This window comes from Carlito syrichta, unplaced genomic scaffold (assembly GCF_000164805.1).
Source record: "Carlito syrichta isolate Samal-C Ts95f unplaced genomic scaffold, Tarsius_syrichta-2.0.1 Scaffold305656, whole genome shotgun sequence".
Lineage (NCBI taxonomy): Eukaryota > Metazoa > Chordata > Mammalia > Primates > Tarsiidae > Carlito > Carlito syrichta.
This window is the reverse complement of record NW_007249752.1, coordinates 43849-71652: the sequence shown is the minus strand read 5'-3', so window position 1 is coordinate 71652 and position 27804 is coordinate 43849. Positions and strand designations below refer to the sequence as shown.

Genomic DNA, 27804 nt, shown 5'->3' with positions numbered 1-27804 from the left:
CACCACAGCCTCGACCTGCTGGGCTCAGGCGATCCTTCTGTCTCAGCCTTCCAAGTAGCTGGAACTACAGGCACGTGCCACCCCCAGCTAATTTTTTTATTTATTGTAGAGACAAGGTCTCCCCAAGTTGCCCAGGCTGGTCTCGAACTCCTGGGCTCAGGCAATCCTCCCGCCTCAGTCTCCCAAAGTGCTGAGATTACAGGCGTGAGCCACCGTGCCCGGCATCCCTCCACTTTCAACAGCATCTCTTGTCCTTACTTGTGGGGTGAGAACACTGGACCTCACCCTTCCTGCATCAGGAGAAGCTGACATCTTTCCAGGTTGTGTTCTGGCTGCGTTGTGCAACTCTGTAGCTCCTGTTCCTGCAACTTGGAGCACACGCCAATTTCCCCAAGCCTCTGCACCCTGTGTGATGAGGCAGAGTCTGCCAACAGCAGGGATGGAGAGGCCTCTGCAAGGCCACCAGAACTTTCCTCGCCTCCTCCCTGCCTCTCGGACCCATAGGAGCCCGGCCTCTCCATGGAAAGACCCGGTGAGACTGATTCTCTGCTGAGGAGGCTGCCGTTCTTCCCCTAGGTTTGGGAACGATCTTCACATTTCCAATAAGCTGTTTGTGCTGGATGCCGGGGCTTCTGGGTCCAAAGACATCAAGGTCCTTCGAAATCACCTGCAAGAAATGCGAAGCCAGATCGTTTCGGTGAGTATACCCCGGAGAGGGCCTGGGCCCGGATACTGACGCCACCACCCAGAGAGCCAGGGAGCTGGGCCTCTTCGCGCTGCCCTCTTGGTCTGATTTGGGTGTCAGGGGACTGCTTCATCGTAGGACCGGTCCAAGGTGGCTGCACGGGCATGTTTTCCTGCTGTCCTTCTGGGACAAGGAAGGGAGAGGGAGGAACGAGGACATGGTGGGAGATGCAGGGTGGCCGTGGGCACCGAAGGGTCGATTCAGATTTCATGACATCCTTCATGTTTCAGTGGTTTGTTTAAAAATGAATTTCAGAAATGACTTATTGAGCAACATTTAGAAAATTCGGAAAAGTGGAGAAACAGTCACTAGCAAACTTTGTTGAACGACGTAAAATAATAAATGAACGAATAGAACAGGACTGCATTCTTGGATTGCAGGATATGACTAAATGTTTCATTTTTCCCAAATTATATAAATTTATAAGTTATGTAAAGTTAATAAGATTCCAGTTAGTATCTACATGAGATTGAGGGATTGGGTTTTTTTGTCTTAAATTTTTCATGGAAGAATTACTAAAAGATATTATAAAGGCTCTGTAATCAATACAGTTAAATAAAAGGAAAACTTTGATGATGTAGAGGTAAATAATAATATCTATAGAAATTTAATTGAAAACAAAGATGCTGTTTTAATTTATTATTATTATTTTTTTTTGAGTTGGAGTCTCACTCTGTCGCCCAGACTGGAGTGCAGCAGCTGCTCCCAGCTACTGCAGCCTCGACCTGCTGGGCTCTGGTGATCCTTCCGCCTCAGCCTTCCAAGTAGCTGGAACTACAGGCACGCGCTACCATGCCCGGCTAATTTTTTAATTTATTGTAGAGATGAGGTCTTGTCAAGTTGCCCAGGCGGCTCTCGAACCCGCGGGCTCAGGCAATCCACTCACCTCAGCCTCCCAAAGCGCAGGATTACAGGCTGAGCCACCGAGCCCAGCTGTTGTTTTAATTTAATGGAGAAAAAGTTTATTTAATAAATGATCCTGGCACAACTGTCTATTTTTCTGGAAGCCCAACTTCCTACACCTTAAATAATCAAAAATAAATGAATTAAAACTTATGAATGTAAAAAACAATACATAGCTTAAATGGAAATTTACAAGAGTGTATTTTTAAAGTAACTTGAGACTTCCAGAATTCTCGGGAGATCCTCTCCTCTCTCATGAAAACCCTACCCTTCCACAGCAGATATCCTTGCTTTCCTGTTGGGGACCCACTGGCATGCTCAGCAGACGGGCAGGAGTCTGGTGAGGCCTCAGAGGAATCAGGTCACAGAAACTAGTGGGCAGAGACCTGGGAACTGACAGTAGTCTGGAAAGGGCCCTGAGGCTTCCACACAGATCTGGATTAGGGGTACACTCCCTAGGCAGAGAGACAACCTTGACGGTTTTTGAGCTGGGCTTTGGCATGACTGCTTTGCAAACACCCACCCCATCCTCATCCCTACCCCCGAACTCCTGAGGTCAGGCAGGTGGAGCCCACCAAATAAACTTTTTTAATCCCTGAGAATGTTGTCTTCTGAATAGGGAGTGCTATTTAGCTGGCCTAAAAGATAGGATTTGAGCGGGGAGTGCTGAATGTGGTTTCTAATTGGGAAGGTTTGTGGCTTATTTGAGTCTGTAACAGAGACTGATTTATGCCACCAACTTAAAAGGTTAAAAACCCATTTCAAGCCGCTTACCAACAGCTGGTCTGTTTTGAAACAGTATTTTGGCAGCGGTCTCCGCGAATACCTAACTGACCAATAAAAACTCAATCTGACATTGACAGTGATACTCATTCTTATTTTTTTCCTCTCTTTGTTCATAAAGTCACCACTGACTGAAACAGTTAGTTACAGGTGAGCAGGTGAGTGAGAGAGTGAAGAAAGGAGGGAGGGAGGAAGGGGTGAGCAAGTGAATGGAACATTCGGAGCTGGTGAGCGTTAGCCGTTGACGGAATCCACAATTCCAAAAACGTTTTTGGAAGACCCACTGTCTGCTTACGACCAGGAGAACTGAAAAGCCTCCATAAAACCTTGTATTTAATAAACAGATTCAGCTTCAAGGCAACTCTATAAAAACAACTGCCCCGTACTCAACCCTAAACACTCACTCTTTCGTGGAGTCACCTGCCATGAGCCTGATTGAGCAGTGCCCGCCCTCTCCACCGGGCTCCTCCCAGAGGAGGTGAGTTCACCTGCACAGGTGAGTCAACCTGCCGCTGCCTTGCCCTTCCAGGCTTGCCCTCCCATGACTCATCTGTGTGAGAAGATCATCTCCACACTGCCTTCCTGGAGGAAGCTCAACGGGCCCAACCAGCTGATGTCGCTGCAGCAGTTCGTGTATGACGTGCAGGACCAGCTGAACCCCCTGACCAGCGAGGAGGACCTCCGGCGTGTCGCTCAGCAGCTGCACAGCACAGGCGAGGTGAGCCTGGTGGGGCCCCGGGCAGGGGGCGGTGAGGCTCTGGGGACTCTCGTGTGTCCCAGATCCCAGCTCCTGGAGGTGGCGTGAGCCTGGGGAGGCCCGGTGGACACGGCCCAACTACCCGTGATATCGCCAGATGTGTGACTATTGCCTGCGGCCTCAAATGATGCTCTGAACTGCAGCCTCTGCTTCTGCCTCACCTTAGGGAGCTGTCTTTTGTCTTGTTTCTTATGTTTCGTCTTTTTTTTATTTGTTTATTTTTGATTCGAGGTCTCACTGTCTCCCAGGATGGAGTGCAGTGGCATGATCATGGCTCACTGCGACCTCGACCTCCTGGGCTCAGGTGACCCTTCCTCCTCAGCTTCCCAAGTAGCTGGGATGACTACAGGTACATGCCACCACGCCCAGCTGATTTTTTTATTTGTTGTAGAGACTAGGTCTGCAACATAGACTATGTTGCCCAGGCTGGTCTTGAACTGCTGGGATCAAGCAATCCTCTCGCGTCCATCTCTCAGTGCTGGGATTACAGGCATGAGCCACCGAGCCCCGCTATATTTTGTTTTTGTTTCCAGAGTCAGTGAGTTTGGGAGTGCAGTGTCCTCTTCCCTGGGTCTCCTCTCACTCCCCCCTGGACACCTAGAGCTCACCTGCTATTCCTGGCAGCCCTCAACATGACTGCTTTCCATGGAGTGTAACCAGCTCCAAACAGATTTGTTGAGTTCACAAACAATTGGGAAAGGCAGTGAAGTGTCCTTGTGGAGACAATGTCCGTGGACACAAAGACAGAACAAGTACACAAGCACAAAGAATAACGCAATGTGAGGCACACGTTAAAAATCTCCAGCAAGCGTGGCCTAGCAGAAATGACCAAAAATTTTGCTTTGGCTGGGTTACGCTTGGCACTGGGGTGCAGTTTGGAAACGCTGTTCTAATGGCATCACATGCCCGTTCCCAGAAAGGGGGCCTGGCTTTCACGTTCCTCCACCAGTTGCAATCAGCAGAGAGCATAAGCTAGTCTGGGCCAAGAAGGGCCGTTCTGAATATTTAACCTGGAGGCAGCTCTGAGAATATCGAAAGCCAGAAGCTTGCGTCTCCAGTCTTGGGTGCCAGGTCTGATCCCAAGGCCAGTTTGTATGAGTCATGCATTCTTGAAATTAAACCTGAAGCCAGAAGCCAGTGACCTTGAATACTGGAGCCTCAGGCAGTAATTTTGTCAGCTTTTACACTCCCAATTAACCAGCTGGCTAATCTGTAAAACTCTTGTGTATATGGAAAGTTCCTTCTGTTTTCTGTCACTTTTCTCCTCCAGCTTTTGATTTTTTTTTTTTTTTTTTGAGTTGGAGTCTCACTCTGTCGTCCAGGCTGGAGGGCAGTGGCACGCTCACAGCCACTGCAGCCGCGACCTGCTGGGCTCAGATGATCCTTCCCCCTCAGCCTTCCAAGTAGCTGGAACTATAGGCACACACTACCACTCTCGACTTATTTTTTGATTTATTGTAGAGACGAGGTCTCACCAAGTTGCTCAGGGTGGTCTCGAACCCCTGAGCTCAGGCAATCCTCTTGCCTCGGTCTCCTAAAGTGCTGGGGTTACAGGCTTGAGCCACTCTGCCCGACCAGCTTTTGATTTTTTTGAAGTCCCCTTGAGTCACCTCCAGAAATACTTTAAAGTGTTTTAATCCAAGGAAAAAGACAAGTGAAGGACCAGACTTTAGGTTACAAGTCACTGCTAGATCCAAATAATGCAATGTTTTAACTGTAATAATGCACTCACTCTTTCTTGCTTAGTATTTTCTTGCTTTCTAGTATTTGATTGACACCTTTCCAGATCACAGGCTATGGTCCTCTTTTATTATTATTATTATTATTATTATTATTTCTTTTTTTGAGTCAGAGTCTCACTCTTGTCACCCATGCTGGAGTACAGTGGCACAGCCTCGACCTAGGCTCAGACGAACCTTCCACTTCAGCCTTCCAAGTAGCTGGGACTAATTTTTTTTTTTTTTAATTCTAGAGACCAGGTCTTGCCAAGTTGCCCAGGCTGGTCTCGAACCTCTGGGCTCAGGCAATCCTCTCATCTCCACCTCCCAAAGTGCTAGGATGACAGGCATGAGCCACCACGCCTGGCTAGTCCCCTTTATTTGACATTACAACCTTCTCTGTCCTTGAGACTTTAAAAGGAAATGAAGATATAATTAAGAAGGGGAATCTACATCTTGTAGCCCCCCCCCCATTTGGACTGGCCCCCACCTTCTCCTAGTCCTGCCTTCCACACCTAATCTGCAGATCTTACTCAGGTCTCTTCTGGCCTAGGGTCCCACACTACATTTAGTTAGCTGTCTTGTCTTCTTATCTCCTCCACTACGGGACAGCTTCTAAGTCTCTTTTGTGAGCCTCAGGAGACAGCTGTGCTTAGGACTGAATTGCAAAGGATGTTCCATCAAATGCCTCTATCAAGAACAAAATAAATCCTGGCTCTTCTGTCCAGGGGTTTTCAACCTTGGCTCAGCTTTGAACAGAATTATTGACAGTGGGCATCTTTAAGGCTGAAGCCAGACTAGGGGCAGAAAAGCCCTCCTGTGGCCAGCAAGTGGAGTCTACCCAGGACGTCTATAGTTCCCTGTCCCAGCCCGGAACAGGGAGGGAAGACAGGAAGCGGAACTACTTCTTACAGGGAAAGTTCTTTCTGTGTTCTGTTGTTGTTTCCCCCACCCCACCCCACCCCAGGCATCAATCTTGATTTTTTTAAAGAAATAAATACAGCTCATTTCTCTCTCTCCCTCTGTGGAACCAACTATTATCATTGAGGCTTATCTTTCCAGACCTTTTCCATGTGTGTGTGTGTTAAAAATGTACATGGTATTGAACAGCATTTTGAATGTTTTTCAAAAAATTGTAAGCCTTCAGAGAAGTTGCAAGAATAATACCGTGAACCCTCGAACTCCACACTTACATTGACCCATTGTTTACATTTTCCTACATTTGCTTGATTCCTTTCTCTTCTATTTATTTACTTACTTTGCAGAATCATGACATTTCTCCCCTAAAAAATTTAGCCTATGTCCCCTAAGGAGGACATTTCCCCACATGAGCCAGTCTAATTAACGGTCCCAGAAACAGCCATGATATAGTACTATGATCGAATGTTTAGTCCTCATACAAAGGGTTGACACTTGTCCCAATAATTTCTTTTCCCTTTTTATTTTTATTTTTGAGTTGGAGTCTCACTCTATCACCCAGGCTGGAGTGCAGTGGCATGCTCACGGCCACCGCAGCTTCGACCTGATGGGCTCACATGGTCCATCTGCTTCAACCTTCCAAGTAGCTGGAACTACAGGTGTGTGCCACCACACCCAGCTAATTTTATTTATTTATGTATTTATTGTAGAGACAAAGTCTCGCCATGCTGCCCCGGCTGGTCTCGAATGCATGGGCTCAGGCAGTCCTCTCACCTGTCTCCCAAAGTGTTGGGATTACAGGTGTAATCATCAACGATTTCTTTTATAACTGTTTATTCATTGCTGTATTTAGGATTCAGAATCCAGTCTAAAAGTCATTCGTTGTACTTGGTTGCCATCTCTCTTCCTTTCTGGTCTGTCATTTCGTTGGCCTTGTAAAGACTCCTGGGTAGTTGTTTTTCAGAATCTCTCTTCTGACATTCCGGAGCTGTTTCTTTTTGTTTGTTTTTTGCCACTCTGGTTTTTGAGCTGAATCCATGAGAATCCTCTCAGGTCCTTCCTTAGAATATCTGCTCGGCCCCCGCTGTGGGTCTCCAGGGCCAGGCCCCTCAGTGCGGTGAGGAGGGGCCCGTGCGCCCGGCCTGGGTTCTGTCCCTGTGCGCCACCGGCCACCTTCTGTTGTCCCCTCGGGCAGATCAACATCATGCAGAGCGAAACGGTCCAGGACGTGCTGCTCCTGGACCCCCGCTGGCTCTGCACCAACGTCCTGGGGAAGCTGCTGTCGGTGGAGACGCCGCGGGCCCTGCACCACTACCGGGGCCGCTACACCGTGGAGGACATCCAGCGCCTGGTCCCCGACAGCGACGTGGAGGAGCTGCTGCAGATCCTGGACGCCATGGACATCTGCGCGCGGGACCTGAGCAGCGGCAGCATGGTGGACGTGCCCGCCCTGATCAAGACCGACAGCCTGCACCGCTCGTGGGCCGACGAGGAGGACGAGGCCATGGTGTACGGCGGCGTGCGCGTGGTCCCCGCGGAGCACCTGACGCCCTTCCCGTGCGGCATCTTCCACAAGGTGCAGGTGAACCTGTGCCGCTGGACCCACCAGCAGAGCGCCGCGGGCGACGCGGACATCCGCCTGTGGGTGAACGGCTGCAAGCTGGCGCGCCGCGGGGCCGAGCTGCTGGTGCTGCTGGTCAACCACGGCCAGGGCATCGAGGTGCAGGTGCGCGGGCTGGAGACCGACAAGATCAGGTGCTGTCTCCTGCTGGACTCGGTGTGCAGCACCATCGAGAACGTCATGGCCACCACGCTGCCGGGGCTGCTGACCGTGAAGCACTACCTGAGCCCGCAGCAGCTGCGGGAGCGCCACGAGCCCGTCATGATCTACCAGCCGCGGGACTTCTTCCGGGCGCAGGCCCTGAAGGAGACCTCGCTGACCAACACCATGGGCGGCTACAAGGAGAGTTTCAGCAGCATCCTGTGCTTCGGGTGCCACGACGTCTACGCGCAGGCCAGCCTGGGCATGGACATCCACGCGTCGGACCTCAACCTGCTGACGCGGCGCAGGCTGAGCCGCCTGCTGGACCCGCCCGACCCCCTGGGGAAGGACTGGTGCCTCCTGGCCATGAACCTGGGCCTCCCCGACCTGGTGGCCAAGCACAACAGCGGCCCCGGGGCGCCCGAGGACCTCCTGCCCAGCCCGGTGCACACCCTGCTGCGGGAGTGGACCTCCTACCCCGAGAGCACGGTGGGCGTCCTCATGTCCAGGCTGAGGGAGCTGGGGCGCCGCGACGCCGCGGACTTCCTGCTGAAGGCGTCCTCCGTGTTCAAGATCAGCCTGGAGGGCAACGGCCAGGAGGCCTACGCCTCCAGCTGCAACAGCGGCACCTCCTACAACTCCATCAGCTCGGTGGTGTCGCGGTGAGGACGGGCCGGCGCGGGCGGGGTCGCCTCGGACTGCCGGCGTGAGGGGCGCAGCGCCCGTCCTCCTGTCGGGGGTGCCGGGCCCTCCCTGTGTCTCGGCGCTGCCTCGCTCCCTCGCCCCCCCTTCCCTTCCCTTGTCTGTGGATGGTCTTCCCGGTGTCAGAGCCGAGCCCCCCCTCATCGCGGCCACTCGGAAAGCGCGCGGACCGCCTCTCGGTGTTGGGGACTCCATTTTTCGCCCTCCAGTCCCTTGCTTCTCACTGGTCATTTTCCTGGAATCCCTAGCTCTTCAACCAACTTTTTTTATCTACTGTCTTGACGGTCCTTTCATGAAAGAAAAGTGCACATTGACCCAGAATGTGTAGTTCTGATACTCTTTCCTTTGTTACGCCACGTCCTCAGCCTCTCTCTTTTGTATCTGTAGGAGAAACTCCCCTGTATGGAATCCCACTGTATGATTTATAAACAGACAATATGTGAGTGCCTTTTGCAGAAGAGGGTGTGTTTGAAATCGTGAGAACCAGCCAGGAGCTGTCACCCAGGAAACGCTACCTCTCTGTCCCTTGCTGTATACTGATCATCGCCAGAGGTGCTTCACCCTGAGTTTTGTTTTTTGGGCTTTTCGTCTGTTTTTCTGACTATTTCTGTGTTTTGTTTGGCAAGGAAAGGGGAGAAAGGAACCCTGCTCCCGGGTGATTTCATGGTCAGTGCTGTTACCAGGAGACATTTTTCCGTTTGCTTTTGCTTTCACGGCTGTCTATGGGAGCGTCCACATGAAACCTACAAACTGCCACGCTGCATCATTCCCTCTCATCTCAGGTAGAAGGTTGACACGGTTGTAGGGTTCCAGAGACCTGTGTAAGAATCCAGAAGACCCCTGGCTCGTCTTTTGTGGCATTCCGCTGTAATTGGTGCATAGCCGGTGGTTTCCACGTTTAGATCTTGGTTTGATGGCTTCCTGTACTTGAAGTCTAAAAACAGAAAACAGAGAAGACAAGTTTTCTTCCATGATTTTAAATTGTGATCCAGTTTTAAGTTGACATGAGGGAACCAGTCCTAATTCTTCTGTCCTGAGAAGCATGTAATGTTAATGTTATATCATATGTATATATATATATGCACTATGTATATACATATATATTAATACTGGTATTTTTACTTAATCTATAAGATGTCGTAAAAAAAGTTAAGTTTGTTTTTTCTTTTTTTATAAATAAATTGTTGCTTGTTGCATTCGTTTTGTTGGTATTTAATTCACAAGGATCTCTTTTTCTCTGTTGTGTTTTCACTGCCACCAGCCCACACATCATAGACATCAAACCCTAAATCCAGGAAGTCATTAAACCTAAACCCTCAGGGTTTGAAAAACAATTTAGGTGCTTAATTTTAGTTAAAACGAAGAATAATGTGGGAAAGGAAGAAGATGATGTTCACATTTCTTCTCATTTTATTTTATTGTATTTGTTTTTAAAATTCTGCTATTATCGAGATGTAGGGACAAGTAAGGATTAACTCCAGGATGTTGGGTACAAGTAGGCTGCATGCGGGTGAAGCCTGAGCCTCCAACTTGCCCTCACTCCCCCTGGAATAGGACCAGGTACCCCTTGTGTTGTTATGGACCCTTATGAGTGAGAACATGCAGCGTTCATTTCTTTCTTTCTTTCTTTCTTTCTTTCTTTCTTTCTTTCTTTTTTTGAGTTGGCGTCTCAGTCTGCCACCCAGGCTGGAATGTGCAGTGGCACGCTGACAGCCACCGCAGCCTCTAGCTACTGGGCTCAGGCGGTCCTTCTGCCTCAGCATTCCAAGTAGCTGGAACTACAGGCATGCACCACCATGCCCGGCTAATTTTTTTATTTTTTGTAGAGATAAGTTCTCACTAAGTTGCCCAGGCTGGTCTCGAACCCGTGGGCTCAGGCAATCCTCTCATCTCGGCCTCCCAAAGTGCTGGGATTATAGGCGAGAGCCACCGTGCCCGGAACATTTCTTTATTTCTATGATACTAAGTATGATTGTCCAATTCCATCCAATTTGCCACAAAGTCCAGGAATTTGTTCTTTATGGCTATGTAATACTCCGTTGTGTATATGTATCACATTTTCTTTATCCCGTCCACTTTCAGTCCAAGGTTGAAACAAGAAGATGAACATCCAATGTAATACTATAAGAAAATGACTGACGGTACTGGGAAACTATGGGGGGGGATGGGATTAACAGTAGTAAATATCTGTCTGGGGATGGAGAAACACCTCTTATCAACAGGGTGCCTGAATGAAACGTAATTGTACACCTAACCCTTAACTGTACCCCACAAAACCATAATAAAAATATTGATTAAAAAAACCTAAAAAGCAATAAGAGATTAGAAAACATACTATCTTAAATCTGAAAGCCAATTTCCAAAGAATTGGCAAACAAAAAATTTAAAGAGGTCTCCTCTAGGAACAGGAATGTATAATAAACAGTTATTGTCATAACAAAAAAAAAAGAAAAGAAAAAAAAACAAGCAGCCCCATTGCAAAGTGGGCAATAGATACGAACAGGCACTTCTCAAAAAAATACATAAGAGCAGCCAACGGATACACCAAAAAATGCTGTCTTATTAATCATCAAAGAAATGCAAATTAAAACCACACTGAGATACCACCTAACTCCAGTCAAGATGGTTATCATCAATTGCTCCAAAAAAACCCCCAAAAAAACAGATGCTGACAAGGATGCAGGGAAAAGGGAACACTTCTACGCAGTCAGTGGGAGTGTAAACTAGTACAACCTCTGTGGTTTGACAAGTCCTAAAAGGTCTAAAAATCAACCTTCCATTGGACCCCACAGTCCTCCTACTGGGAATATACCCAGAGGAACTTAAATCACTCTATGAAAAAGATACAGTACATGCAAGTTTATTGCAGCATTGTTCACAATAGCAAAAACATGGAATCAACTGTGATGCCCATCAAAAGAGGATTGGATTAAAAAAATGTGGTATATATACACGATGGAATATTACATAGCCAAAAAGAAGGACAAAATTATGAACTTCCCAGCAACTTGGAAGGACTTAGATTCTATAATACTGAGTGATCTATCACAGAAACAAAGGACTGAGTATCACATATTCTCACTCATAAGCCTGGGCAACACGGTGAGACCTTATCTCCACAATCAATTTTTTAAAAATTAGCTGGGCATGATAGTGCGTGCCTGTAGTTCCGGCTACTTGGAAGGCTGAGGCAGAAGGATCATCTGAGCCAAGCAGGTTGAGGCTGCGGTGGCCGGGAGCGTGTCACTGCCCTCCAGGCTGGGTGACAGAGTGAGACTCCAACTTAAAAAAAAAAAGAGAGAGAGAGAGAGAGAGAATTGATGGGGCCAATTCTCAGGAGCCAGAAAGAAAAGCCAACCATAGAACCCTTTCTCTTAGAGTTCCTGTGAAATGCACTCAGAATGTTCCTCGTCACTCCTTAGCTATGATGTGGCTGTTCCCAGGTACCCTGTCCAAATTTGAGCTGCTTTGGGGTGCCTGAAGTCTCTAGTGTGAACAAAAGCATTCCAGGGACCCGAAGCCTCTATGGCGTGGGCTTTAGGGCATCAGTGAGAGTTCCAATAGATTCCAACCACACCTTCTAGAAGTAATTATGGTGGTCTATATACCACCAGAAAGGTTTGGTTTTTTTGAGTTAGAGTCTGACTTTGTCGCCCAGTGGCACGTTCCTGGTCACCTCAGCCTCGACCTGCTGGGCTCAGGTGATCCTTCTGCCTCAACCTTATAAGTAGCCATAACTACAGGGGCATGCTACCATGCCCCGCTAATTTTTTTTTTATTATTATTATTATTGTAGAGACGAGGTCTCACCAAGTTGCCTGGGCTGGGCTCGAACCCGCGGGCTCAGGCAATTCTCTCGCCTCGACCTCCCAAAGTGCTCAGATTATAGGCTTGAGCCACCCCACCAGACCCAGAAAGGTCTTTATGGTGACAACTACAGGATTCCCAGAAATCAAAAACCTACATTGGCCTTATCAATGTCCAAAATCCACACCAGTCTTCCCGATCCATGGTGATGTGAGGAGCACGGCTGGGATGTTCCTGCATGAACAACAGCTAGAACAGCCCAGCCAGCCTGTAAAACCGAGAAGGCAGTCAGAACACCTGAACTTAGACTTTCATCAAGAGTAAAAAAAAAGCTGAGCGCAGTGGATCACACCTGTAATCCCAGCAATTTGGGAGGCCAAGGCGAGAGGATTGTACTGAGTCCAAGGGTTCGAGACCAGCCTGGGCAACTTGGTGAGACCTTGTCTCTATAATAAATCAAAAATTAGCTGGTTATGGTGGAATGCGCCTATAGTTCCAGCTACTTGGAATGCTGAGGTGGAAGGATCACCTGAGACCAGCAGATCGAGGTTGCAGTGACCGTGAGCATGCCACTGCACTCCAGCCTGGGCATCAAGAGTGAGACTCCAACTCAAAAAAAAAGGTAAAAAAAGGATGATTAAGCCAAGCTCAGAGGCTCAGCCTGTAATCCCAGCGCTTTGGGAGGCTGAGGTGAGTGGACTGCCTGAGCCCGCAGATTCGAGACCCACCTGGGCAACTTGGTGAGACCTCATCTCTACAATAAATAAAAAAATCAGCCGGGCGTGGTAGCACGTGCCTGTAGTTCCATCTACTCGGAAGGCTGAGGTGGAAGGATTGCCAGAGCCCAGCGGGTCGAGGCTGCTGTGGCTGGGAGTGGCCACTGCACACCAGTCTGGGTGACAGAGTGAGACTCCAACTCAAAAAAAAAAGGATGGTTACAGTTGGGCGTGGTGGCTCACGCCTGTAATCCTAGGACTTTGGTAGGCATAGGTGAGAAGATTGCCTGAGACCAGGAATTCGATACTAGCTTGGTAAGACCTCATCTCTACATATAAATCAAAAAATTAGCAGGGGGTGGTGGCATGTGCCTGTAGTTCCAGCTACTTGGAAGGTTGAGGCGGAAGGATCACCTGAGCTCAGGAGGTCGAGGCTGTGGTGGCTATGAGTGTGCGACTGCATTCCTGCCTGGGTGACAGAGTGAGACTCCAAAGGAAAAAAAAAAGTTGATTTCAGGTGTGCAAGATGAAGAAAGATTGGGAGATGAATGATGCTGGCTGCTCAACAATGTGAATGTGTTTTGGGTTTTTTTGAGGTAGAGTCTCACTCTATTACCCAGACTGGAGTGCAGTGGCCGCTCCTGGCCACCGCAGCCTCGACCTGCGGGGCGCCGGCGATCCTTCTGCCTCAGCCTTCCAAGTTAGCTGGAACTACAGGGACGCACTACCATGCCCGGCTCATTTTTTGATTTATTGTAGAGATGAGGTCTCGCCAAGTTGCCCAGGTGGGTCTCGAACCCGCGGGCTCAGGTAATCCACTCATCTCGGCCTCCCAAGGCGCGGGATTACAGGCTGAGAATGCCACTGATCTGTGCAGTTCAAGACAATAAATTTTATGTTATTTGCATTTCACAACTTCTGAAAAGATAAAGCTGGAACCTAAAAGTGTCCAGATAATCATAAAGCTGGCAGAACAATGTACAAAAACACCCACTGTTTTGACAGCAGCCCAGTGAAGCAGAGCTCCCCACAAAGGGAGGACGGAAAAGTTACTTTTTATTTTTATCTTATTTTATTTTTATTTTTTTTTTTGAGTTGGAGTCTCACTCTGTCGCCCAGACTGGAGTGCAGTGGCCGCTCCCGGCCACCGCAGCCTCGATTTGCTGGGCTCCGGCGATCCTTCCGCCTCAGCCTTCCAAGTGGCTGGAACTACAGGCGCACGCTACCACGCCAGGCTGATTTTTGATTTATTGTGGAGATGAGGTCTTGCCAAGTTTTCTAGGCTGGTCTCGAACCTGCAGGCTCAGTCAATTCTCTCACCTTGGCCTCCCAAATTGCTGGGATTATAGGCGTGAGCCACTGCACCAGGCAAATGCTCGGATTATAGGTATGAGTCACTGTGCCTGGTATGCTTATTTTTTTAAAAGAAAGAGAAGTTTATTTAAAAGTTTATTTAAAAGTTAGGTGACTATGCCTAGCACGATGCCTTACTCAAAGTCACCAGGCGTGGATTTTTATTGCAAGGACAATACTTAAAACAAGAGAGAAGACTGGACAATCTCATAGCAAAAGAGGTAGTTAAGACAGCATGCAAAAAAAAAAAGAAAGCTTCATTAAAAGTGGAATTTTTATGAAAATGAAGGTTTGTTAGAACAATTTGGTTCAGTAGGCAGAAGGAATCAATCGGAAAGATTTTGAGTTGAATCACAAGGAAAAGTGTCAGTTCTTTTGTCTCCCAGGACATATGGTAGCACAAAGAACATTCAGATAAATGTATGGTTGTTTTTGACAGAACGCCAAGTAGCTGTGGGGGTCTGAATCCTAGTTAAAGAGCCATGTACACACAAATTGGAGTTTGGAGTTCATTTCTTTAATAAGCACTTACTGAATATCTGCTGTTTGTTGGGCTCTCTCCGAGTTAGAGCTGGCTCTTCAGGGAAGCAAAACCATTCCTACCTTCAAGAAGCTCATTTTCTTGGATAGGAAACTACACATGAGCAGAAAACTGAAAATGTGGCATTGTCCTGTGGAACCTAGATCTGAGCGAGGTCAACTTTCCAGCCAGAAAAATTTCATTTACTTTAGAGAAACAAGTTTACATAATATTGCTCACATCAGAAAGTAGTTCATATACAGTCCATCTCAAATTACTTTATATAAGCAACAGTATAAAGTCTTGATGAATTCACTTTATTTTATTAGACATGGTAGAAAAGAGATTTCTCTCCTTGTACAAGTATTCTCTCCTTGTACAAGCATTTAAAAATTATATGAGTTTAGATGCTCATATAGTTTAGAATACAATATTACTAGTTTCCTCTTTGGGGGAAATCTACAATGGAGTCTTTAAAAGGATGGCATTTATTCAAAAGTAAATCACCAGTTTTTCGGATTACACATTTACCAGGTGCCTTCTCACAACCAGAAAGCAGGTAGACACTAGTAACCAATGACTGAAAGGATGCTTCAGAAGTTTATAGATTTGAATTTGCTTTGATGAGAAACAATTATTTATACCTCTTTTAAATAGAAACGTATGGATTAAAGCCACATTTCACATTTTCAGAGATAAATAAAGACTGTAAGGATGCTGGGTGTACTATATTTTGATAGTTTCCCTCTCACAAAATGACTTAAAGAACAAAATGTACAACAGGAAAAATCTTACAATCCCATGGTTATTAGACTCCCTATATATTGTAGTATGGTGTAAGGAAAAGTATTTAAGAAGAATCAGAGTCTAACATTTTGACATAGCAAGCCCAGACTCTTCTGAGGTGAGGCATTGTCTTCATAGCATTGATGTTTATTGTGTGATTTTCAAAATCCTGATGTTTAAAGTGTCATGGTCTTGATGTGTACCTCCAATACCTACAGATCCAGATTTTTAAGAATGTCTATTCTGTATTTTTGGGAGTTCTTTTCTATATTTCTTTTGGAATATGCATTTGTCATTAGTGCAATCAGAACTAACCACAATTCATGGCACACAGCAGGAACTCAACAAATGTGTGTTGACTGGGTAATCATAACTCGGACACTATCCTTGAATAATGTCACTGATTTCATTTTTAATACTTCCTTTAGGAAACTATAGCTGTGTTGGAAACAGTCCTTGTCCTTGTCCTTCAGATATGTGAAATCTAGTAGGAAGTATCAGACAAAATTATATCTAACCAAAGTACAAAGCAGTAATGGTTTTCACACAAAGAGAGATTTTTACACAGAGATGTGGATGTTTAAAAGAAGGAGAAATCATGTATCTTTGGGATTAAGAATGGTGGCGGAGAAATACTTCATGGAACAGTTAGCATTTTGATAGGTCTTTGAGGGTAAGTCAAATTTCAATAAGCTGAGATGTAGAGAGAAGAAGGACCTTCCAGGTGAAAGGTAGAGGCTCAGTAACTATGAAGAAATAGAGTGCTTTTATATATACATGGCTTAGAGAACAATAAGTAGTGCAGTTTGGCTAAAACATGAAACACAGGGAAGGGCAGGAGATGGCTCTGACAAGTAGGTGAAGGGTCATTGCTTAGGAAGGTCTCGAATGCTGGTATGAGGAGTGAGTTTTTATTTCCACAAGGCAGAGATGACCATGGCATAAACACAGATGTCTTTGAAACGATGGGTTGGAACAGAAGACAGGATGTTGGAGACCTCTCCGTAGACAGTCTCCATAATTATAACTAATATAACCAATTCTCTCTTTTCTATGGCGCCTCCCCCAGCCCGTCCCCATGACTGTGTTGATCCTTAAGGCATGAGGGGTTTCACAATGATGAGAAGGCATTCCCCACCAGCTGTCTTCTCATCAGGAACATGAATCTCATGTAGTTTGGTCTTAGTTTTTTCAATCCTGAATCAACTATTTACAAAATGAGTGAAAGGAAAAAGCCAAGAAAGGCTGTGGGAGATGGCTTAATTTGGGGTTTGAAAGGAGCCGCCAGATTTATGCAGAAGTTCCCTGAGGCTGAATGCAGCAGGCAGGGTCGGAGAGACTCCTACTGCTCTTGCTGTTCCCTGACCATCTGCTGGGTTGCCACATACAGAACTTTAGGCATTGGAGTTACCCCAGGATGGAAATTATAAAGAAATCCATCATTTTTTAAAAAATCGCATGGCATTTCTGTGTTTTTCTTCCATTTTTTGGTCAGAGGGTCTGTTAATGGTTTTGAACTTCACCTTTTGAGCCTCAGTGAGAAAGAATACTGCCAAAACTAAGGGCATGCAGAGCCCAGTGCTGGGTCTAAGCTGATGCTGCTGTGCAGATTTATGCCTGTCTTGGGGATTTCTTCCTGGTAATTAAAGCCTGACTTCTGCATACTTAAACACGGCTTGACTTAAATTTTTGATGTTCCTTTAGTATATCAAGTTTCAAAGCAAATGTTTCAGTAGCAGCCTCCTTAGAACAAATTGTTTTTATTTTATTTTCTATACCCTCTGGAAATAAAATTCTTTTTGTAAATATTTTTGGGAGATCTACAATAGCATAAGATTTCAGAGTTCAGGACAGAGTCAAAGTTGGAATTCAAAATTTTCACTCAGATCAGAGGTCATGTATTAGGGACATATTTTATGTGAACTTAAAAATAAAACTTCTGATTTCTGTTTTTTTTTCTTTTTTAGTGGGAGTCTCACTCTGTCACCCAGACTGGAGTGCAGTGGCTGCTCCCAGCAACCATAGCCTCGACCTGCTGGGCTCTGGCGATCCTTCCGCCCTAGCCTTCCAAGTAGCTGGAACTACAGGCACGTGCTACCACGCCTGGCTCATTTTGATTTATTGTAGAGATGAGGTCTCACCAAATTGCCCAGGCGGGTCTCGAACCCACGGGCTCAGGCAATCCACTCACCTCAGCCTCCCAAAGACGCAGGATTACAGGCTGAGCCACCGAGCCCGGCAAACTTCTGATTTCAAAGGCAGGCAGTCAGTCAGTTTCTGAGCTTTTATCCTGAAGGAATGATTTAAAATGTGTGCAAAGATTTACGTGCAAGACTGATTGCTTATGAGAGAGAAAAATTCAAAACCATGTAAACTCAAAGTCCAACAATAAGAGATTGGTTAAATAGTTCATTTTATCACAATATAATAAAATATTATATAGTCATTGCAAAAGGAAGCAATTAGAGTTAAACAAAAATGAATATAAAAGTATTACTAGTATTATTGGTCCTATGAATAAATAAGCTATTATTGAACATTTACTGTGTGCTTAGTACCTAACCATTGTGCTAGACATGTATATAATCTTCAAAATAACTTTTTGATGTATAGGTGCTTATAACACTTTTACAAAAGATATAGCAATTATATCTGCTAAAAATATTTTATTTGGCAGGTATCCGAAATCCAAATCTAACTAGTGATTACACAGGGAAATCCAGTAGCTCACTTAATTGGAAAGTCTAGAATGCGCTTGCTTCACTTTTGACTGAATTCAGGGACTAAATTTTTTTTAAGGGAGAGGTCAAGTCTTTCTATAATCTCCTGTCTAGGATCTGTTTATCACTGTTCAGCTTTGTTCTTTAAATTGATTCCTTCTACATCATGGGCAATGTGGCCACCAACAACTAGACACATATATATTTAGCTTAGTAACTCCAAAAAATAAAAAAAAAAGAAATTTTCTCCATAGATGAACCCAAGGCAGACTTTTGATTGCTTGACTTGAGTCATTTAACCTTCTATGGTATCAGGTAAGACACCATGATTGATGGTTTAGCAGGACTGTATGGGTAGGAGAGGGCTGGTTCTCCCAACAAGGAGAGTCCCAGGCCAAAAAAAAGTGCCTACTATTAAATTATATCCCCTACATTTTTGCTCTAACCATCCTCCCAGTCAAAAATCTCTCTCTTCCTTTCAACTAGTTTCTATTTTTTGTCAAGGCTCACTGCCTCTATAAGACTTCTTTTACCACCCAAGCCAATGGCAAATTCTCTTTTGAACTGATTCCTACACGATGTCTCCATTACTAGTAATAATAAAAGACACTTCCTTCATGGATGTGTCTTTGTTTTGTCTTACTGACTTGACTGCCAGCTCTAGCTTGGTGAGGACTTGGGCATTTCCTGATACTGCAGCCCCACATGTCTTGCACACAGCAAGTGTTCAACCTGCGGATGGATACTCTTGCCTTTTCATTTTCCTACTTCCAGGTAAAAATGTGGTGGCAGTATAGCACTGTGGTGAAGAGCATGTCTCTGAATCTCACACACTGTGCGGCACTGAACAAGTTACTTAACCTCTGTAAATCTCATTCAACATCTGAAAAATGGGAATCATAGCAACTGCCTTCAAAGTATTTGGAGAATTAAACGAGATAAGCTCTGTTTTATTTAATTCTTGACTTTGTGGATAGTTCTCAAGAGTATATGGCAGCTCAAAGGCAACTAAACTCTTCTTTCCCTAGCCTCAATTACAATTGTTCCAAGTTCTATTTCAATTGTAATAATTTCATTTTTTTGGTCTTGCAAATTTTAGATTGTCAATAATCTACATACTTTTCTGACCATAAGTGTGGCTAGTCCATTGGCCAGTGGACTAATAGGCCACAAATAGAAAACTCATTGCAATTCAGGCTATTTATTGAGACAGCATCTAAATTGTTAGATTTTTCTGAAACATTTCAGAACAACATGGAGGAGAGAGTCTAAGTTGCAGGTATCAGATAGGTGCTGGAATGAAAATAAGATCACACTTTGGCCACGCACTCAAGTATTTTTTCAATAACCATATCCCTCATAAGGGAGTCAAGCCAATTTCACCTAGGATCGCTGCTTACATGTTCCCAGGGAAAACTCTGAAGCCCTTCCTTGCATGAATCTGTAGCTCTGATTAGGGTTCTGCTAATAAGCATTGAAAATGAAGATGCCCAGCTGGGAGAAAGGGCTAAGAGAGCTGCAAAAATTCCAAACTCTGAACTTTACGCTGATTATTTAAATGTCTAATGAACCATGGGTATTAGAACAAGGCATTCTTAAACTGCTGAGAGCCCAGGGAAGCTAAAGCTACGTGTGTGTGTGCTTGTTCTAGATGCAAAGAAATATATGTAGTAAACAGTAAGGCTATTTTCCCATCCTAGGGAGTGGGGTGGGGAGGATCTCACCACACTGAAAAAAATGACAGCAGGAGGGCGAAAATCTGAGACTGGCTTTTCATTGGATGCCCCAATCAAGCGTTCCAAGGTTCTTCTTGTTGTACCATTGTGTTCTTCACTGCTCTACTAGCTTCAGACTTGCCAGCTGGTGAGGAACTCAAGCTCCGGTTTCTGGAGCCTGGCTGGTGGGTTTAACGCAGTCATGCTCTTTCCCTTCTCTAAAGCATGAGATCTGAGTACCATGGTGGCAGTGGGACAGCCAGAAGGTGGCAAGTGGCGCAACGGGGTTTGGAGCAAAGCTCCCTTATAGGACAATCACATTTGTCTGTAATGACAGTAGCTTAGGCTGAGTTTGGAGGCTCAGAAAAAAAAAATAATGGAAAAGAGCATTTGATATTAACAGTGCATTAAGAAGCTTCCCAAAGCGTTTCTCAGGATGAGAAAGTTGATAGGGTTTGTATAAATCCCCTTGTTATAACCAAATGTCTGAGACTGGGGAATTTATAAAGAACAGAAACTTATTTTCTTGTAGTTCTGGAGGCTCCAGTAGGTTTAAGTGTCTGGTTAGGGCTGCTCTCTGTTTCCAAGAGGGTATGATGTTGCTGTATCCTGTGGAGGGGAGGAATGCTGTGTTCTCACAGAGTGGGAAGAGGAAAGGCGATGGAGCAGAATGCTTCACAAAGACTCTCTGAGAAGGGCCTTAATCCCATTCATGAGGAAGGGGCTCTCATGGCCTGATTGCCTCTTAAAGACCCTACCTCTTAGTACTATTGCATTGGCAACACATGGATTTTGGAAGGGATAAATTCAAATCATAGCATTTCAGCTCTGGCCGCACAAAGTTCACATGTTGCCAATGTGATATGCCTTTCACTAGAGAATTGAACCTTCTGGAGCCTTGATCTTGGACTTCCCAGCATCCAGAACTGTGAGAAAATAAATTTCTGCTTTGTATAAATCACCCAGTCTCCGACATGCTGCTGTAGCAGCTCAAATGAACTAAAGCAAGGAGTGGGGCTTTGGTGGCAAAACCATCACTCCCTGCCTCCTCATGTCTTGAGAATCACTGGTCTAGTTGAGAAAGGGAGCTAAGTTTCCTCTGGGTATGCCAGGCCATGGAGTGGACACATTTCACATTTCATTTTGTTTTACATGAAAAAAAAGAAAACACACAGAAAAGACATATTTGAGGCTTTGCCAAGTTTCTGCTAGGTCCTGATTTTCTAATTGAATGATGAGTTTCCTGGAAGGAGGGGAAATCTAACAAAAATGGATGGGTTTGGAACAGGCATTTTCCACCAGCCATCTGAAAGCACTGACCCCAAAAGGGGATGGTAAGAACTGTGGAAGAATCACACAAATTCTCTAAGCGGTTCACTGCCTTTATTAAAGCCATTGGACTATAGCTCAGCTCTTTGTTTAACTAGCTAATTAGAGAAAAGTGGTACCAAATACGGTGGGAATTAACCTTCGTTTAAATTGTAATTCAGAATTCACTAATAATATTTTTAAAAGCTGGAAAAAGTGGAGGATGTAAAAATGGTCAAGACGCCTAGATGGTGTACTGGAAAAATTTTAAATGGATTGATTTATTTGGCTTTATCTGTGGTGCCCATTCTGGGAAAAATGTATTTGTCGATGCAAAATCTATAGCAGTTTAGATTAACAGTTCATTTAAGTTAAAGTCCATACCCTTTTATGTTGTCAACACTTCTTGTTTCAGAGTGAGGAGGTAGAATACACACACACACACACTCAGAGACACACACACACATCCATACGCCAGAGTGTCGGATTCTGACAGACATGCCTATGACTAGCAAGATACATACTTTCGGAGCTTCAAATGATTTTTTCTTTTTAGCATCAGATACACCGTACCTGCAGCAGAACTCCAAAAACAATGTCCTCCATTCATACTACCTACCAACTTCCAGATGATCTGAAGTTGTCTTTACAATAAGTCCATGCCACCAGAACCTGGCGAGGGACTACCCCCGTTTCTAGCGAAATCACACTTTTTCCTCTTGGTCACCAATGCCCATCTACAAACCTCTAGCAGGCCATCTGTAGGAGAGTTGTAACGATTCAGTAATTTTCCTGGGCAGACTGAATGCTTTTGATTCACCCGCAAGCACATGTCGCTTGGCCTATTGAAGATAATTATTACATGTTAAAATGAAATATACTTAGACACACAATAGAACTGACATGAGAGAGGAGAGAGAAGATAGGGAAAGAGAGGAGAAAAGAAGGCAGGAGAATGGGAAGAACAAGAGGGGGGAGAGGGAAGGGAAGGACAGGGAGAGATTTCTCAGCAATTTGCACAACTCAAAGACTGCAAAGTCTGAACTCAGATAAAGATGTACCCGATAGTTAGGCAACAGAGCTCGATTCTCTGAGCATTCAGCCTCCCATTTTCTCCCTTAGTGACGGACTCAGCCTGTACTTCAGAACCTTGTTTTGTTTCATGGAGGTTACAATTCTGCCTTCCAGTCATCTACCAGAGGAGAGTTCCAGTGTTGGGGTGGCTCAGTCTGGCAACTGTGAGCTTAGAAGTAGCTTTGAGTCAAACTCCGTCCTTAGGGACTTGGGAGAGAAGGAGGTGCTGGGGAAGAGGGACTGGCAGGTGAGGGCTGCAGTCAATCAAAGGAAGGTACCTGCAATATATATATCCCTGTAGGGTGGGTGTGGGTGTGTGTGCGTGCTTGTGTGTGTGTTCCACCTCCTCACTCTTTGAAACAAGAAGTGTTGACAATGCAAATGGGTATGGACCTAACCTTAAATAAACTAAGGCACTATCAGTGATAGGCAGGAAGATAATTAAAATGAATGACAGTGTTACAATTAGATACCTTTAATTTGTCACTGCATGCTTTTTCTGGTGCAAAGCATTTTTCAGGCATTAATTCTTCCTTTCCTTACAGTACCCATGTGATGTGTGCATTATTATTAGTTTCATTTCAATAGTTAAATAACAGGTCATACAAGAGAATTAAGATCCAGGACTCCATACTTTAGTCACTACCCTTAAGATGGTCGGACTAAGGGTTTGTGTCCTTGTAATGCCATTAACTTCTTTCTGACAACGGCAGGTTTCTAATCTCCTAAGGACTCATTTTCCAATGCCTAGTGATCAATCAGGAGAAATTAAATCAATCCATAGAATGGGGTTGATCTCATTGTTTTACTTCTCTTCCTGGATTATTTTGAGGTTAGATGGGGACATATGAAGTCATCTGAAATGCAGTGGGTATGAAATAAGTGTGAGCCATGATACCATTGGTCAACACTCTTAGTCTCCCTGCCTTTGGTCAACCTGGTCTCCCTTATGGGAGGAGAGTTTGAGTAACACGGTCCTTTCTTTTCCACAAAATCTTAGGGTGGATACTGAGATTCTCCCTAATTCCTAGAGTAGTTAGTTTAAGTCAAACCTCTTGCAGTCATGATTCACTGAAACATGGGGTGGCATTTGTTATACATTTATTCTAAGAGCATTCTGTCAACCTTGTAAGATACATTCATTTTTTTTGTTTGTTTTTTTTGTTTGTTTTTTTGAGTTGGAGTCTCACTCTGTCGCCCAGACTGGAGTGCAGTGGCCGCTCCCGGCCACCGCAGCCTTGACCTGCTGGGCTCCGGCGATCCTTCCGCCTCAGCCTTCCAAGTAGCAGGAATTACAGGCGCGCGCTACCACGCCCGGCTAATTTTTTATTTATTTTAGAGATAAGGTCTCGCCAAGTTGCCCAGGTGGGTCTCGAACCCACGGGCTCAGGCAATCCACTCACCTCAGCCTCCCAAAGGCGTGAGATTACAGGCTGAGCCACCGAGCCCGGATGATACATTAGTTTTTAAAACCTACTTTACATTAATATTTTTAAAAAACCCTAGAGCCTCACTATTTGACTTGAGATCTGAAAAGGTTTACAACATCCAGTTACAGAAATCTAAGCAGATTGGCTTTAAAACTATAAGAAACATGGCAAAATGATATAACCTGATATGACATTTTGATTTCACAATCATGCACCATTCAGATGGCCATTTCTGCTTTCTGAGAACTGATATTTATTCATCTGTACAGGAAGGCACTTACTCTAGTGACATGCAGTAGCTGGCTGATTTCTTTGACTCAATTTTCTCACTATTATATCAATCAGCATCATTAACAATTAGGTTCTTTCTAAAAAACACTTAGATTTTCATTTTTACTTAAAGGTGAGTGTCACATACATTCAGGAGAAAAGATATTTTTAAATATTTTTTAAAAATATTTTAAAATATATTTTTAAAAATAGCCATTGATAAGCTTGGTCTCAGTCTGTCTGAAACTGCTCATGATTGTTTGCTAATGTGTAAGAATCAACCTTGGTGATCTCTGATTGATAGTAACATTGATCCTGGTTATTTTTAAAGCTTGTTTTCCCTCATTGGCATCTTCTATGTTTGAGAGATCAACAGCACTACAAGCAGAACCCTTCACGTAGTTCTTGTGCCTTAGATACTTGGCAGTCACTCCATAACTCCAGATGGATTCTGGTGGCAAATAAAAAAAACTCTACAACAGTCTCATGAGCAGAAGAGTCTAGGCTTATCACTTCCGGAGTAACACAACAGAGGAGCTGTCCAGGAGGAGAAACCGATTTGTCTTGTTTCTGCCACTCTAACTTCCGTAAGACATCACGTCAGGGTCTCGGGCCCTCTTGCATGGTGGTCACAGATTTGGGTCCTGGATTCGTGTCCACCTTCTACATCCTCTGCCTATTAGTGACGCAAACTCAGTGAGTTGGTAACTTCTCTAAGCTCTCATTTCCTCATCCACAAATGTGAATAATAATGTAACCCAGGGTTGCATTATTAAATCAGCTCAATACACAGTAGAGCCCCAATCAATATCAGTTGATACAGTGCTATTATCACCATCCTTGTCATTTACCTACACATTCATTTTATTTGTGCATGATGTATAATGTCCTGTCCTGGAGGACTATACATCAAGATAGAAATTTGTTAGTTTTTGGATGTGAACTAGCTTAAAGGATACCTAACTTCTTAAAACTCCTTGAATTCGGAACAATACAGCAAACTTATGGTTTCGGATTAAAAGTTGGACTTGGAGAATACCAGACCACAGAATTTTTTTTTTAAATAAAAGCTTGTGTTTGGTTAAAAACAAGAGAACAAGAACAAAAGAACAGATGGCAGCCAGGCTCGGTGGCTCAGCCTGTAATCCTGCACCTTTGGGAGGCTGAGGTGAGTGGATTGCCTGAGCCCGCGGGTTCGAGACCTGATGGGCAACTTGGCGAGACCTCATCTCTACAATAAAATCAAAATGAGCCAGGCGTGGTAGCGCGCGCCTGTAATTCCAGCTACTCGGAAGGCTGAGCGGAAGGATCGCCGGAGCCCTGCAGGTCGAGGCTGCGGTGGCCGGGAACGGCCACTGCACTCCAGTTTGGGTGACAGAGTGAGACTCCGACTCAAAAAAAAAAAAAAAAAAAGAATAGATGGCAACGGAAACAAAGCAGCCCAAGTGATGATCAGTAGCCATCCTGCTGAATAAATAGGATTTGAAACCAGCACAGTTATTGTTAACATCTTCAGGAATGCTCGTCTAGTGTTTGAAAGTTCTCTTAAGCATGAGCCACCCTCCTGAGGTTTTGCTCACATTGTGACTTTGCTTAAACCTGCTCATCATAAATGGTGTGGCAGTGCCACCTTGCTTCCCCAATCATGGCCTTATTGTGGAGGGATTTAAATTAAAGTTTGCCGCTGGCCTGGTGGCTCAGCCTGTCATCCCGTGCCTTGGGAGGCCAAGGTGAGCAGATTGCCTGAGCCCGCGGGTTGGAGACCCGCCTGGGCAACCTGGCAAGACCTCCTCTCTACAATAAATCAAAAATTAGACGGGCATGGTTGTGCCCACCTGTAGTTCCGGCTACTTGGAAGGCTGAGGCGGAAGGATCGCCAGAGCCCAGCCAGTTGAGGCTCCGGTGGCCGGGAGCGTACCACTGCCCCTCCAGCTGGGCGACAGAGTGAGGCTCCAACTCAAAAAAAAAAAATTAATGTTTGCTATTTGCAGCGGCAAAGGCATCTTGCTGATCTTCCACATGCAATCTGCTTTTGCAACTCCTACGACTCAAGCTCATTTTAAAATGAACTTTTATCTGCTAAGTGAAGAGCACTTCAGGGTTTTCAGTATCACGGAGGTTTCATCTAGGAGCCTTTTTTTAATTACTAGAATTATCTCTCTCCCTGTCCCCCTCTTCCATAATATAATAAAACAAAACCTATCTGCTATATTACACAATTCTGGATTTCATTCTATATTGCTTGATAGGAAAGACTATTTACCCAGAGGTAAAGTAGCATGCCTTTACAAGATGATTTCGTATGAGTAGAATGTGTTTTTATTTAACAAAATAGATCTTTCCCCACTTTATGGACAAACTAGATGCATCAGCTTCTTCTGTTTGAAAGTCAAGATATTTTCTTGGACTTTAGAATTTTGTGATCGTGTACACTGTATCCAGTAATGAGTGTGTGAGGGAGGGCCAAAAAAAACAAAAGAAAACTGGAATTACTTTTAGAGGGCAGGCCCCTTATAGATAAGTGTTCTAGGAACACATCAGCAACAGTGTACAGCTAGTGTTGTGAGAGGATGTGCTTGGCTTCTGTGAATTTTGTTCTGGAAATTATATCAGCGTGTCTGCCCATTTCATGATGTAATTTGCAAGCTCGCCTGTCCACACTGTGCTGAGTGTCCAGTCAAAACGGCATGACCCCTGTCATGACCCCTGTCCCACCTTCCTTATTCACCCAATCACGCCTGGAGGGATCTTTTTTTTGTATGTTTGTTTCCAGAGATTAAAAAAAAAAAAGTTCTCAAAGGGGATGTTTTGTCCATGTGGAAGAGGTGAGACAAAAAATGGCAGAAGCACTAAAAGTCATCAAAATTAAGGTGTCCAAAACCTGTTTTGAGCAGTGGAAACAGCATCTTGGCAGGGGTCTTGCATGAAACAGAGAGTACTTTGAAGGTGACTGGAGTTTAACTATGTAAGAAGAAATACACAATTTTTTATAAATAAATTCCATTTTTTTCAGGTCCCCACTCATATACATGTTGGTTTTACGGTATATACATGGCAATCTTTTCTGTGTACCTAGTGGGACATCACGGGAGGGAGCCCAAAGATATTTTAAAGCCATTAAGACTATTAGTTACAATTTGAGATGGGGGGGAAAAAGGCAAAAGGTTCAAAATCTGCTTCATTACTCTTCTTTTTCTGTGTTAATATGTTAAAGTGCTGCAAACTGAACTTTTTCTAGTTCCTTCAAATTTAACAACATTCTAAAAACAGAGATTTCTCCAAGTTATCTTTCAAAATTTGTTTAAGGTTGAGATAGCTTTAATATATAGATTAGAGATTTGTAAAATGTATTTCATTCACATACATCCTGAAAGAATTTTTATAAACTATGTTTCTACTTATGTAAAGCTAGCATCTAACTTATTAAGTTTAAATAGTTGGAAAGAATGCAATTTCTGGCATATTATAAGTATCAATATTTTATTTTATTTTATTTTTACTTTTTTTTTTGAGTTGGAGTCTCACTCTGTCGCCCAGACTGGAGTGCAGTGGCCGCTTCTGGCCACCGCAGCCTCGCCTGCTGGGCTCCGGCGATCCTTCCGCCTCAGCCTTCCAAGTAGCCGGAATTACAGGCACGCGCTACCACGCCTGGCTGATTTTTTGATTTATTGTAGAGATGAGGTCTCGCTGCCCAGGCGAGTCTCGAACCCACGGGCTCAGGCAATCCACTCACCTCAGCCTCCCAAAGGCGCGGGATTACAGGCTGAGCCACCGAGCCCGGTTTAAGTATCAATATTTTAAAACACAACTATGGTAT

General features: G+C 44.7%; 1 protein-coding gene across 4 annotated transcripts in view; it reads left to right on the top strand.

Moving 5' to 3' along the window:
* Positions 1–9486, top strand: part of DAPK1 (death associated protein kinase 1) — a 219781-nt gene extending 210295 nt beyond the window's left edge. Inside the window, exons 23-26 of one of the 4 annotated variants that reach the window (XM_021714476.1) lie at positions 577–697; positions 2961–3149; positions 7020–7544; positions 7620–9486. In XM_021714476.1, coding sequence (XP_021570151.1) covers positions 577–697; positions 2961–3149; positions 7020–7544; positions 7620–8252 — 1468 coding nt within the window. In that variant the 3' untranslated portion in view covers positions 8253–9486. Of the gene's footprint in view, positions 1–576; positions 698–2960; positions 3150–7019 lie in introns of all 4 variants that reach the window. The other 3 variants (XM_021714475.1, XM_008062108.1, XM_021714477.1) reach the window with 3 other exon arrangements.
* The last annotated feature ends 18318 nt before the right edge of the window (positions 9487–27804 follow it).